The following is a 14,903-nucleotide window of genomic DNA, read 5'->3' on the forward strand; positions in this document are numbered from 1 at the left end:
TATCTGAGTGTTTCCTCCCGCATCGTGATGAGCTCGAGGCTCGGCACAGCTCGTGATGCAGTGTGGCTGAGACAGTCACGTGTGGCCCGCCGTGGCCGAGGGGCAGCTGTAAGTTGACAGACTGACTAGGTCAACGCTGACTTCTCGCCAAGGCAGCGCTGCACTGTGGTCACCAAGACTTAGCGAGTCTTGGTGCTCATGGCGCGTGAGTGGCTTGTGGTGCACGAGCTCAGGTAAGCACACACACTTTAGGGAGACAGCTTCAGGCGATGGAATTACTACCAAGGATATGATGTCAAAATTTTCCCCGATACAGCTAATAAAGGAAAAAATATAGAAATAAAATAGTAATATAAACCTTCTAACCATTGATCACTACACATATCCTTCTCTCCTCTTACTCATGCATCTAAAATCACGTCAAAAAAATTAAGTAAAAAAAATATATAATCGACACCAAAGAGAAATAAAATCACAGCTGAGTAGATATAATAGTGCCACCGGACTCAAGCACAATTCCTAGTGCCATCCGGACTCAAGCACATGTTGTCAGGACAGGTAAGCTTGTTGAACTTGCATACAAGACAGGAGAGCATTGCTTGGGCCTACATGCCACTAGGTTTTCGTGCTTGAGCTGCGATGGTACTGGCGGTGTGTGGCGTGCCTCGGATGTATTGAAGCTTATTATGTACCTATGGATTCTCCCTCGAAGCGTGCATATGTATACCTATTTCCGCCTTAAGTATCAAACTGTACTAGGGACCCTTCCCTTCACCAGAAAAGTAGTTCAAGGTCTATAGATGACCTCGAGACTGGGGAATGAAACTATGTAGTTTGCAAGCACAAGGTGCCAGGGCAGTTCAAGCATGTAGTGCTTGCACACAAGACAGGATAGCATTGTTTGACCTTGCTTGAGCTGCGATGACACGGGCGGAATGATGACACAGGGAATTTGAGCAACACCACCACCACCACCACATTTATGTGGAAATTATACAGTTATATATATATATATATATATATATATATATATATATATATATATATATATATATATATATATATATATATATATATATATATATATATAGGGGGGCACCTGCCAAGGGCAACAACAACAAAAAAAAAAAGGCCACTGAGATACTGGTCCTCGAGTAAGGTCCAAAGTGGTAGTCAAAAACTGAAGGATAAGTGTCTTGAAACCTCCGTCTTGAAGGAGTTCAAATATAAAAGCAGGCAGGAAGTTCTAGAGTTTACCAGAGAAAGGGATGAATGACTGAGAATACTGGTTAACTCTTGCATTAGAGAGGTGGACAGAATAGGGATGAGAGAAAGAAGAAAGTCTTATGCAGGGAAGCCGCGGGAGGAGTGAAGGCATGCAGTTAGCAAGATCAGAAGAACAGTTAACATGAAAATACCGATAGAAGATAGCAAGCGATGCAACATTGCGGCGATGAGAAGGAAGCTGAAGGCAGTCAGTTAGAGGAGAGCAGTTGATGAGACGAAAAAAATTTTGATTCCACCCTGTGTAGAAGAGCGGTATGAGTGGAACCCTCCAGACATGTGAAGCATACTCCATACATGGATGGATAAAGACCCTGTACAGAGTTAGCAGTTGGAAAGTTGCGAAAACTGGCGGAGACGTCTCAGAACACCTAACTTCATAGCAGCTATTTTAGCTTGAGATGAGATGTGAAGTTTCAAATTTAGATTATAAGTAAAGGACATGAAGCACTGAACAATACTTAATTTGCTCTGCCCCAATCACAAAATTCAGAGAGATCAGAAGTCAGGCTTTCTGTGGCTTCCCTGCGTGAACTGTTTACTTCCTGAAGGGTTGGATGTCTGCGAAAAACGCGGAAAAGTGCGTATGAGTGGATATGGCAAGAAGTTTGGTCTAGAAGGTCATTGTTGAATAATAAGAAGAGAGTGGGTGACAGGACAGAACCCTGAGGAACACCAATGTTAATAGACTTAGGAGAAGAACAGTGACCGTCTACCACAGCAGCAATAGAACGGTCAGAAAAGAAACTTGAGATGAAGTTACAGAGAGGAGGACAGAAGCCATAGGAAGGTAATTTGGAAATCAAATCTTTGTGCCAGACTGTATCAAAAGCTTTTGATATGTCTAAGGCAACAGCAAAAGTTTCACCAAAATCTCTAAAAGAGGATGACCAAGACTCAGTAAGGAAAGCCAGAAGATCAACCAGTAGAGCAACCTTGACGGAACCCATACTGGCGATCAGATAGAAGGTTGTGAAGTGATAGATACTTAAGAATCTTCCTGTTGAAGATAGATAAAAAAAAAAAAAACTTTGGATAAGCAGGAAATTAAAGCAATTGGACGGTAGTTTGAAGGATTAGGACGGTCACTCTTTTTAAGAACAGGCTGAATGTAGGCAAACTTCCAGCAAGAAGGAAAGGTAGATGTTGACAGACAGAGTTGAAAGAGTTTGACTAAGCAAAGTGCAAACACGGAGGCGTAGTTTCGGAGAACAATAAAGGGACCCCATCAGATCCATAAGCCTTCTGAGGGTTTAGGCCAGCGAGAGCATGGAAAACATCATTGTGGAGAATTTTAATAGGTAGCATGAAGTAGTCAGAGGGTGGAGGAGAGGGAGGAACAAGCTCTGAATCATCTAAGGTAGAGTTTCTAGCAAAGGTGTGAGAGAAGAGTTCAGCTTTAGAGATAAGTATGATAGCAGTGGTGCCATCTACTTGAAATAAAGAAGGGAAAGAAGAAAAAGCAAAGTTATTCGAAATGTTTTTGGCTAGATGCCAGAAGTCAGGAGGGGAGTTAGATCTTGAAAGATTTTGACACTTTCTATTAATGAAGGAGTTTTTGGCTAGTTGGACAACAGACTTGGCATAGTTCTGGGCGCATGAGATTCTGGTGATGGAAGGCTCAAGTACCTTTTGTGTGCCACCTCTTTATCATGTATAGCACGAGAACAGGCTGTGTTAAACTAAGGTTTGGAAGGTTTAGGTCAAGAAAAAGAGTGAGGAATGTACGCCTCCATGCCAGACACTATCACCTCTGTTATGCGCTCGGCACACAAAGACGGGTCTCTGACACGGAAGCAGTAGTCATTTCAAAGAAAATCAGTAAAATATCTCCTCAGGTCCTCCCAACTAGCAGAGGCAAAACGCCAGAGGCACCTCCGCTTAGGGGATCCTGAGGAGAGATTGCAAAGATAGGACAAGATACAAAATATGAGATTGTGATCAGAGAAGCCCAACGGAGAAGATAGAGTAACAGCATAAGCAAGATTAGAGGTCAGGAAAAGGTCAAGAATGTTGGGCGTATCTCCAAGACGGTCAGGAATACGAGTAGGGTGTTGCACCAATTGCTCTAGGTCGTGGAGGATAGCAAAGTTAAAAGCTAGTTCACCAGGATGGTCAGTGAAGGGAGAGGAAAGCCAAAGCTGGTGGTGAACATTGAAGTCTCCAAGAATGGAGATCTCTGCAAAAGGAAATAAAGTCAGAATGTGCTCCACTTTGGAAGTTAAATAGTCAAAGAATTACTTATTGTTACCGCCAAGCGGGTGAAAGAAGTTGTTGTTGTGCAAGCGAGTTTGTCAATGAGGAAGGAAAAAACATGGAGGTCAGGGCGAGGACCAAAACGAGGCCTAAGTCAGTCGGTGTTGAGGTAGTGTTGATGTAAGGAGATGAAGGATGCTTGTCATGACATAAGGCTAAGATGAGGCCGGCCTTATCGCCGTCGCTAATGGATAACGATGGACAGGGTAGGAACCCAGGCAATTACCGAGGACGATAGGGACACTTTGCTGAGGACACTCGTGCAGGGAGGACGTGTGTTGCTGTAGAGATAGAAGTAGATAGACCTACCTAGAGCACCTGTCAGAAAGGGCGTACGCGTTACTTAACGATTACCCCAAGACCCAAACACGTAAATGTAACAACTGTCTGTGTAAGAATATATTATCCTATAAGTAACGTGCAGAATCATACCTGTATTACACAAATTATTCATAAAGAATATTGTCTATGATCATTAATGTATGTCTTCAGGTTTTGACCGGATCCAACCGGATTCAATCGGATTCAGTAAACGATTCGTGTCATCGTGTGGGTCTGAAACAACCTTCGCCGCCTGCTGCTGGTAATTCTTATAGTCAGAGGAGTTAGGTGAGAGGTAAACAGCACATATTAATTTAGTTTGAGAGTGACTGTAGTCGTAGCCAGATGGTGGAAAACTCGGAAAATTCAAGAGCGTGGGCACGAGAGCAGGTTAAGTCGTTGCGCACATAGACGCAACATCCAGCTTTGGATTGAAAATAAGGATAGAGAAAGTAGAAGGGAACAGAAAAGGGGCTACTGTCAGTTGAATCAGACACCTGTGTTTCAGTAAAGAAAAGATGAGGATTAGTAGAGAAGAGCTGGTGTTCTACAGATTGAAAATTAAATCTAAGGCCGCGAATGTTGCAGAGGTTAATGAAGAAAAAAATGAGTGGGTTGTCAAGACACTTAGGGTCGATACCAAAGGAGCAGTCCGACCTGAGGACATTTGTGGTCCCCTCCCCAGATGGGAACTCCGAGGCTGGTGTAGGAGTCGCCATGATAATTTTGAATTTTTAAGTGTATGTGTAATTATCATAGATGCGTGTAGTTTTGCGCGAAGGAAGAGAGTTGTCTTTAGAGGGCAGGCTGTGACTGCCACCTTGTGTTGTGAGACACAAAGTGAAACATTCAGTGAAGTCACAGCTGGGTTTAACGATAGGTTCACAGCGCCCCCTGATCCAGTGGTTTAGACCTCACTGGGAGTAACTATCGTTTCATTTAATTTTTTCAAGAAAACATGGTAAAATTCTTAGATGTATAATTATAAAAGTCACAAGGTTGAATCTCCAAACCCAGGGCACCACATACATTGCCTGGAAAGAGGTAGACATATGCACGCTCCGAGGGAGAATCCATAGATACGTAACCCGTTTCACTTCATCCACACCACTACATACACACCACCAGTGCCATCGCAGCTCAAGCACTTCTCTCCTCAACAACAATCCCACAACTTCCACGCCCCTGTGCAGAATAGTGGTGGACAGTGACGTGTAATGACGAAGCGGTGCCGTCATGTTCTTGCAAACGTCCAGATGTTTCAAGGACCTGTGTATATTTGAAACGTGACGTACAGTGTGAGATCTTTTAATTGTTGACGAAACTTTATGCTTGTTTATTTATATTTAGATATAAATAAATAAATAAATAAATAAATAAATAAATAAATAAATATATATATATATATATATATATATATATATATATATATATATATATATATATATATATATATATATATATATATATATATATATATATATATATATATATATATATATATATATATATATATATATATAAAGATATACAGACATATTGATAGATAGACAAACAGATAGAAAGATGAGTAAGTAAACAGACAGACAGATAGATATATATACAAATACCAAGTCAAATAAAAAAAAACGACCTCCAATAATGCACAATATTTCCATTCAGCAATGGGGAAAGTAAGGATAATAATTTATATCAAGTCTAAAAATTTTCCTTCTACGAATATTCAATATCACACCTTCTTTAAATATAAAACTGCACAGCCATACGTACCCAATACAATATGAGGATAACTAACAAACTAAAACACTCATGCAGAGACGTAGTACTTTTTTCCTTGGATAGTGATGGTGGTGGTGGTGGCGGCGGTGGTGGCGATCGTGGTGAAATACTCCGCAGTCTACTTTACTTGATACATTCCTCCGTCAGCGCTGCCTGGAGAGAGAGAGAGAGAGAGAGAGAGAGAGAGAGAGAGAGAGAGAGAGAGAGAGAGAGAGAGAGAGAGAGAGAGAGAGAGAGAGAGAGAGTAAAAATTGTGGTAAAAATCACAAAAATGTAAGAATGTGTTTTATTACTCTAAAGGATTACCAGATGAGGACTCTCTCTCTCTCGGTAATTCTTTTGCAAACACATACATATGCGAAGGAACCGTGAGATTATTATAAGAAAATAGGGCAAGCTGCATGCAAGAGGTCATCAGGCACATACGTGGCAGTCCGTGTATAAGACATACCTGCCTATTTCCATCTGTCATCACCATCCATAAAGATTAATTTTTGTCAAACTGTTTTCGTGTGTACTCAGAGTGTTAATATACGTAGTGCATAAGCCAGCTTAGGCGTACCTGGTGGAATATTGGTTTAAAAATACCCACAAAGTAATAGTTGTGTAGACACAAAAGGAGAATGAAAGATATGTGGTATTGGTAAATATTTGAAAACACACACACACACACACACACACACACACACACACACAGTACTACTACTACTACTACTACTGTTACTACGACAATGATAATAATAATAATAATAATAATAATAATAATAATAATAATAATAATAATTGTAAGAATAAGAAAAATGCTTAGATTTCACGAAGTCTCCCTCTTTAGCACAGATTTACAATACAGAAAATCGACAGTAATAGAAAATTTAGCAAAATTAAAGGCTAACATAAGTATAATGACTCTCACTCTTACTCAACATAAGAACATAAGAAAAGGAAAGTTGCAAGAAGTTATTAAGCCTAGTCGTGACAATCCCTGCATAAAGTATACCTGCCTATTTCCACCTATCATCCTCATCCATAAATCCGTCTAATTTTCTTTCGAAACTCCCTAATAACTCAACACTAACAACTTGATTATATATATATATATATATATATATATATATATATATATATATATATATATATATATATATATATATATATATATATATATATATATATATATATATATATATATATATATATATATAACACGATTTTTGTCTTTGACAAGCAAGTGTTATTTTCCAATTCTTTTCATTGCAAAACAATAAAAAAAAAAAATGTCCATTATTCCTGTCAAACTTTGCTTTTGTGGCTTTTAGAATTATTTTTTCCCAAAAATAGCTAAACTTCATCATTTTTCCAGATGCTGTCACAGAAATTCTTTGCTCTTGTCTTGATGAATTGACCACACATGTAGCACAATGCATCTGGAGAATGATTGCAGCCTCTTGATGCCATTTCATCTCTTGTGATGTATCTTCTCAGGCAGCCAAATCAGAACTGCTTGGTGGTCTGCAAGCCCCTACTTTTATATTGTCAAGCAGTACTCTAGAATATTCTTAATCTTTATATAATGTGTTCCGGAACGTCCTCAATCTTTCTAGAATATTCTTGAACCTACTTTAGAATATTCTGAATCATTCTAGAAATTCTTGTAGATCCTAGAAAAATTCTTGATACTTCTACATATTTCTACTGTATTCTAGAAAGTTCTAGAATTTTCTGGAAATGTTCACATGAAATAGAATGTTCTAAAATGTTCTAGAAACTTCTAAAAGTGTCTGGTAGAGCATTCTGGAAGATTTGAGATTTCTGAAATGTAAGTAAATTCTTCTAAATACAAGAAATTTCTTGCTCGATCTGGTCAGTTCAAGAATGATCTTATTAATATTAAAAATCTTTAGAACACCTTACATTTTTTCTTTCATTGTTTTAACTTATTTGCAACATTTCAAAAACAATTAGATAAACAAATGAGATTTTGCAAAAGGTCTTTACCTGACATGAAAACTAATAGTTACCCATACTATAATGAAATAAGGCAAAAATGTAAATTCATTGTTCTAACCACAAAAGCAAAGTTTTAGGATCAAAATAACTTTTTTTCTATTTTGTTTAGGTGAAAATAATTGGAGAATTATGGTTTGGGGTCAAGGACAAGACAAAAGTTAATTTTGTTACATATTGAATTATAGAGTCTATTCCAGTGGTTTCCAGACTTTTTCAGGTCGTTATCCACTTTTCATACACGATCCTTGTCCATGGCTCACCGCCAAGCATAACCCATGACTACAGTGACTGTCAACAGTCCTGCACTCATTAGGTCCATATAAAAACCACTTTAGTAAATCTTGTAATTTTATTGATTCAATTTGTTATTTTTTCTTTTGTTAAGTATTAATAAAGAAATTTATAGTTTGCCTTTGCTGAATTTCATATAACTATTGAAGTGGTAGTAAAGAAGTCACATAATGCACATAAAAAAAAATGTCTATACTGAGAGTAATCAATAAATGGCATTATTGTGGAAAGCTTTTTCAACAATAAACAAACAAAAAATAAAATAAAACAAAATTCCACTGGTTTAAAAGTGTATTAATCCCACGCCACATGGTCTGATCTTTGAATCATCGTATGATGACTTTATAATTCTGAAGTGAAATGCAATCGTAGGGAGTCATAATTAACTGCCATAACCATGGCCTCCTCCCAGACTATTTGCTTCTGAACATTCATGCCAGGTTCATGTTTCCTTCAACTGAACCCTCATTCCACTCAGTGTGATGAGTGATGTTGCAAATCATCAACAAGCTTCTTGATTCATGGTTTTGTTTTACTTAAACCACACCGTAGGTCATGCTTCCCTTCAAGTTTGTTGTGATACTTCGTTTTAATGTGGAGTGGCTGAGAAAATGTAGCCTTACAGGAATAAGTTGATGAAAATGGTAGGTGTCAAAAAGCCATTTGTCTATGTAGTATAGCCATTTGTACTGAACCTGTAGTTTCCCTCCACTGGCTGCCTACCCACTAAACATCTTTGGTTTAATATATGCATATCCTCAGATTATGGCCCCCTACATTGTGCTACATGTCCTCCTAGGGGGCCATGACCCCCAGTTTGGGAACCACTGGTCTCTTTCATTCATCTTCTACTCGATTTGAGAACAAGTTCCTTCCTATATATATATATATATATATATATATATATATATATATATATATATATATATATATATATATATATATATATATATATATATATATATATATATATATATATATATATATATATATATATATATATATATATATATATATATATATATATATATATATATATATATATATATATATATATATATATATATTTTTTTTTTTTTTTTTTTTTTTTTTTTTTATCTATCTTTATCAAGCTTGAACACATTATTTCTTGTCCTATCCTGACTACTTAGCCTAAGAATTTTGCTCACTGTTACCCTTGTTGTATCTCCTATACCACTTAAAGACCTCCATCAGATCCCCTTTATCTACGCTAATCTCCTGTTGTGTTACTGCTACTTATCCCGTAGCTCCGTATTGTTAAACATACACTATCGATCATGATTGAGCAATCATAACGATTATGCAACCATATCCACAGTGTATGGACATGAGTGAAGGATTACGCAAGTGACTGAAAGTGATTGAAGAGGGTCCAGCACGGTTTGATTTTTAGCCGTGAATCATGACGCTAGCACGATGATTGACTGTGTGGTAATGAATAAACAAAAACTTCAGTCTTCCACCACCAGCCATGGCGAGTACACTGGACACTCCGGGAGTTTTGGCGGAAACTTCTTGAACTATACCTTTCATATGAGTGGCATAACCATTTCCAGCAAATCAATGAACGTTTCCTTGTCCATACGTAGAAAATTCTTGTAATCTGCAACAGAGATTACAAGTTCCTGGAGAAGGTTGTCGTGGGTGTCCATGCCTTTTCTTAAACCAGTCCTTCATCCACACCTTTCTTTTCCTTTTCTTCTTTGGTTCCATGGGCAAGGACAATGGCAATACATGTAGCCTCCCTGCTCATCTTGACTGGACGAAGCACACATGACAACTGATGATTGCACAATCTCATTACAAGTGTGTGGTCAAAAACAGAGATTGAACTGTTTGCGCAATCACCATGATTGCGCAATCATGATAGATAGTGAATGGGGGCCTTAACAGGTTCTAAAGAAAGATATTGTAGTTTTCTAAGATTATCTATGATTTTGGTGATGGCGTAACGAAGATTCTTCATCATCGGTTGAGAAAGTACCCATGAGAACCTGACTAATCATCTCTTCGACTTCTAACAGGTTCCAATGGAAGTTATTGTAGTTTTCAAGGGTATTTATAATTTAAGTGATGGTGTATCAAAGATTCTTCATCATCAATAGAGAAACCACCCATGAGAACCTGATTATTTGATTAATTTATCTATTTATTTATTCTAGCGAAGATAGAAAAGAAAGGAGAGAGTGGAAGAGTGAAAGATGGAGAGATTGAAAGACCTGACAAATCATCTCTGTGGTCTTTTAAAAGAGTGTTTATGAGAGAACAGAGCGTTTTAGAATAGAGGCTCTCAGGACGTCATGATATTCTCCTTAACTGGTCAGTTTGCTTTAGGGTACAAAGTCTGAAACATGATGATATAGAGAGGAAGTACATTGTGTAAAAACGAGGATCCCGTAAAGAGCGACCATATCCCAATAAACTTTCAAGTAAAATAATAAATAAATATATGAATTATGATAATAATAGTTAAATAAATAAATAAATAGATAGATATCTACAACAACAACAACAACAACAACAACAACAACTACGAGTACTACTACTACTACTACTACTACTACTACTACTACTACTACTACTACTACTACTACTACTGCTACTACTACCACTACTACTACTACTACTACTACTACTACTACTACTACTAATAATAATAATAATAATAATAATAATAATAATAATAATAATAATGATAATAATAATAATAATAAAAAGCTTTTTTTATCTCCCCAATGACTCAACATTAATCTCTTTACTGATTACATCCCATTCATCTTCCACTCTATTTGTGAACCAATTCCTTCCCATCTTTTTTTTTTTTTTTTTCAATCAAACTTTATCAAGCTTGAAGCCATTATTTTTTGTCCTGCCCTCCACCCCGGAAAGACAACAGCAGAGTGGTGGCTTGTCTTTCTTTCTCATGAAAGCGCATATAAGAACAAGAGAGGTTGATGACGGGCGAAGAGACGGCTGGCAGGGATAGTCCAAGGGTTCACCAGGAGGACAGTGATATATATAATCATCCGAGTCGTCAGCTGTGTTTGTCAACAAGCCATGCTGTGAACGGCTCGGCTGTGTTTACAAACAATGAGGACGCTTCAGGACGGGGATGGCGGGAGATGCAGTCTGTCTTCACATCCGTCATATATCGCCTACTTTGAGCACGCTGTGGTAGAAGTTATTGGGACTGATATCTCTAAAATTTTTGATTGGGGCAGAGCAAACTTTGTATTGTTCGATGCCTCAAAAACTCAATTCTTCCATCTATTAACTCGACACAACCTTCCAGACAACTATCTCCTCTTCTTCAATGACACTCAACTGTCCCCCTCTTCTACACTGAACATCCTCGGTCTGTTCTTTATTTATAATCTAAACTGGAAACTTCGCATCTCATTTCTAGCTAAAACAGCTTCTATGAAGTTAGGTATTCTAAGTCGCCTCCGCCAGTTTTCCTCACTCCCCCAGCTGCTAACTCTATACAAGGGCCTTATCTGTTTATATATGGAGCATGCTTCACCTGTATGGGGGCCTCCACTCATACCGCACTTTTAGAGAGGGTGGAATCTAAAGTGTTTTGTTTCATTAACTCCTCTAACTGACTGTCTTCAGCCTCTCTCTCATCGCCACAGTGTTGCATCTCTTTCTATCCTCTACTGCTGTTTCATGCAAACTGCTCTTCTAATTTTGCTAACTGTATGTCTTCCCTCCTGGTTGTACCTTTCTACTTTCTCTCACCCCTAATCTGTCCATCTCATTAATGCAAGAGTTAACCAGTATTCTCAATCATTCATCCCTTTCTCTGGTAAACTCTGGAACTCCCTGCCTGCTTTTGTATTTCCTTCTTCCTATAACTTAAACTCTTTCAAGACACTTATCCTCCGTTGTTTGATTTTCTTTCTGGGTTCTCTTTGGGAACTGGCACTCAAGCGGGGCCTTTCTTCTTCAAAAATTTTGTTGCCCTTGGCTAGTGGCCATCTCAAATGAGAAGAAAGAATAAATAAATAAAAATATAACAATAATAATAAAATGAGAAAAAAAAATGAACACAGAATACTCGACCAACCCTGAGTGTTGTTTAGTTTGATAGATTTCCAACACTCACGTGAACTACACAAGAAGAAAAGTTGAGAAGCGAAGAATATTCCAACTTTTTTTCTCCAAAAGGTGACACCGGTGCTTTAAGAATTACGTAATAAGAAAATATAGAAGAGATTGAAAGACCAAGTGTGTTTTATAAAGTCAGAAGAGGAGAGCTCTGCTATTTGCATTACCCTTGGTCTGGAAAAGCTGGAACCTCACACACACACACACACACACACACACACACACACACACACACACACACACACACACACACACACACACACACAAAACGCTTTTAAAACCCTCTTGGATTCTCAAGAGAGGGCTTCCCGTAGTGCTATAGACATAATAGCTGAACAGTTCAAATCCAGAATTATATATCTGGAAACCACAGTGAGTAAATGAACGAAGAGCCTGGAACTCACAAGACCTTGTGATGTTTCAGTTGAACCGAAGCAAGTGGCCCAGGACGTGCATAAAGACAATCGAGAGTATCACCAGACAACATAAACTTTTAAGACACTTTTTTTTTTTTTCTGACATGAAGCAAGATTCAATTACCAGGAGGATTAGTCACCGACATACTCTGCGGATCAACGGTATCGGAGAGTTACTTGCTGCAGAAACGTGGAAGCAGACAGTAGTATTAGACATGATAGTAAAGAGGCTCCAAGTACCAATGATGGCCATTGAACGTGCTCACAGCGACCTTTATGTCGATACACACATACACACACATCTGACAGACGGACGCATGGGCAACAGAAAGCAGAATCTGAAACCACAAACACACAGGCAAGGAGGTAAAGAAGGATGACACTTGCCTTCCTTAAAAAAAATTTCAGCAAATTTATTTTTCAAAAAAATAAACATTTCTCTTTACTTCCGCTCCTCTATGCATGATGAGCGATATTGTGTTTGGTATGTGGTGGAGACGCTTCAGTGGTACTGACAAGACTTTGTGATGGCTGCGTGGCTGTGGACAGCTGGCCTTCCTCTGGTGACAAGTGCTGGGAAGGCGACGGCTACCACAAGGCCTAGAACTTCGACACTCCAATCTTGCTGGAGGTGAGCTCCAAGGGGTAACTACTACAAGCATCGGGCTTCACGCCGGTGTATTTTTCACACACCACTTTCAGCAGGTTCGTCTGGCACTCGCCCACCTGCTCCTCGCTGAACACCTGGAGGATTTAATCAACACCGGCATGAAGCATGACTGTAAACATGAGTCTTTTTTGGCAATGGTTAGTGTGGTAAACTAATGAAGTCCATGAATTAAACACACACACACACACTTACATCATTTACAATGATCCAAGGCACAAAGTACAGCTTGGGTTGAAGCTGCTCCTGCTGCACAGCCACATCGTGCAGCAGGTTCTGCCCCTCTATGGAGTTGACACACTGCTCTAGAGGCGCCCAGTCGGCACCCACTTCTGCTGCACACTACAAGAAGAAAACTCAATCAGATGACAATGCAGCATATGTTTCAAAGCTTTGTTACTGCTACCTGACTTGTTGTAGTTTTCTTAGATTTATTTGAGGGAAGCATAAAAAAACAAAAAAAAAAAAAAACACGCAAGTGGCGATGTCTCACACACCACACATGGGAACAGGATGGTCCCTCGCTAACTTACCTTGGCCCCGGCGTTGGGAGGGTAGTCTGCTGAGAGTAGGCAATTGACAAATTCCATTTCGATGTTGATATCATTGAAGTGGTTCTTAGCACACGCATGGATCATGTTGCCGCGGCACTCGCCGGACCCATGCTGGCACCGGAAACTCCAGCCCTCGCCGTCAGGGTAATACTGTGGTGAGACATTCACACGTTACAAGCCGTAACAATGGTGTGTGTGTGTGTGTGTGTGTGTGTGTGTGTGTGTGTGTGTGTGTGTGTGTGTGTGTGTGTGTGTAAAATTCACTACACTCTTGGGCTTGATCTTTCTGACATCCAGCTGTTATCCTTCCAGAAGGAGCTCAGAGTTTATAGAGACCGATCTGTGGGTGAAGCTGAGACCTCACACGCACCACACACTCCTTGCTTTTGTTCAAGCGGGACAGTAATCGCTCTCTGCTAGTGAAAGAATCTTCACGACCTGGACGGCGTTTGAACCTTTGCCTTTGTCGAGTGGCAGGTGAGGACACTTTCCACAGAGATATTAATATGTAAGTTTTATAGTACATGTGACGAACAAAACATGAACAAATAAACTAAATATATATATATATATATATATATATATATATATATATATATATATATATATATATATATATATATATATATATATATATATATATATATATATATATGCAACTAATATACGAGACCCTTGAAGCACTCAGGAAGTCGACTCAGGAACACACACACACACACACACACACACACACACACACACACACTTTCCAATCTGTGATTTAAGTCGTGAACGTCAGCCAGATGATGGATATAACAAAAAAATACCGAACCATGAATGAACTCGGCAAACAGATGACCTATCAACGCACTAAATGAAAGCAAACTCGGAAGGTGGAGTGTACGAGCCACCAACACTGGACCTGGTGAGCCCAATGCCGTACAGTGTGAAAATTATTTAATATAAGTATTCGGTGAAGGTGAGCTTGAGTTCTAGCAAACAGTGATTAGGATAAAGATGGTGTAAGAGGGGGAAAAAAAAAGAGTAAAGAAAGAAGGGGATTGCTACACAATACACACATGAAGGATAAGTATGGCTGTAAGAGTATTCATTCTGAAAGTGTGTAAAATCCTCCAAACTTTCACTTGAATGAAATGAAGACGGCAAGAATTATTCATAAACCACAATGAATAAGTAAATAATTGAATCGATAAGTAA

General features: G+C 38.7%; 1 protein-coding gene across 1 annotated transcript in view; it reads right to left on the minus strand.

Moving 5' to 3' along the window:
• Nucleotides 1–12,883: 12,883 nt before the first annotated feature.
• Nucleotides 12,884–14,903, minus strand: part of LOC135110626 (gamma-interferon-inducible lysosomal thiol reductase-like) — a 10,224-nt gene continuing 8,204 nt past the window's right edge. The window contains exons 3-5 of the mRNA XM_064023157.1: nt 13,686–13,856; nt 13,348–13,494; nt 12,884–13,229 (exon numbers count right to left, since the gene is read on the minus strand). Coding sequence (XP_063879227.1) covers nt 13,086–13,229; nt 13,348–13,494; nt 13,686–13,856 — 462 coding nt within the window. The 3' untranslated portion in view covers nt 12,884–13,085. The remainder of the gene's footprint in view (nt 13,230–13,347; nt 13,495–13,685; nt 13,857–14,903) is intronic.

The sequence above is a fragment of the Scylla paramamosain genome, chromosome 2 (genome assembly GCF_035594125.1).
Source record: "Scylla paramamosain isolate STU-SP2022 chromosome 2, ASM3559412v1, whole genome shotgun sequence".
In the NCBI taxonomy this organism is placed as follows: Eukaryota; Metazoa; Arthropoda; class Malacostraca; order Decapoda; family Portunidae; genus Scylla; species Scylla paramamosain.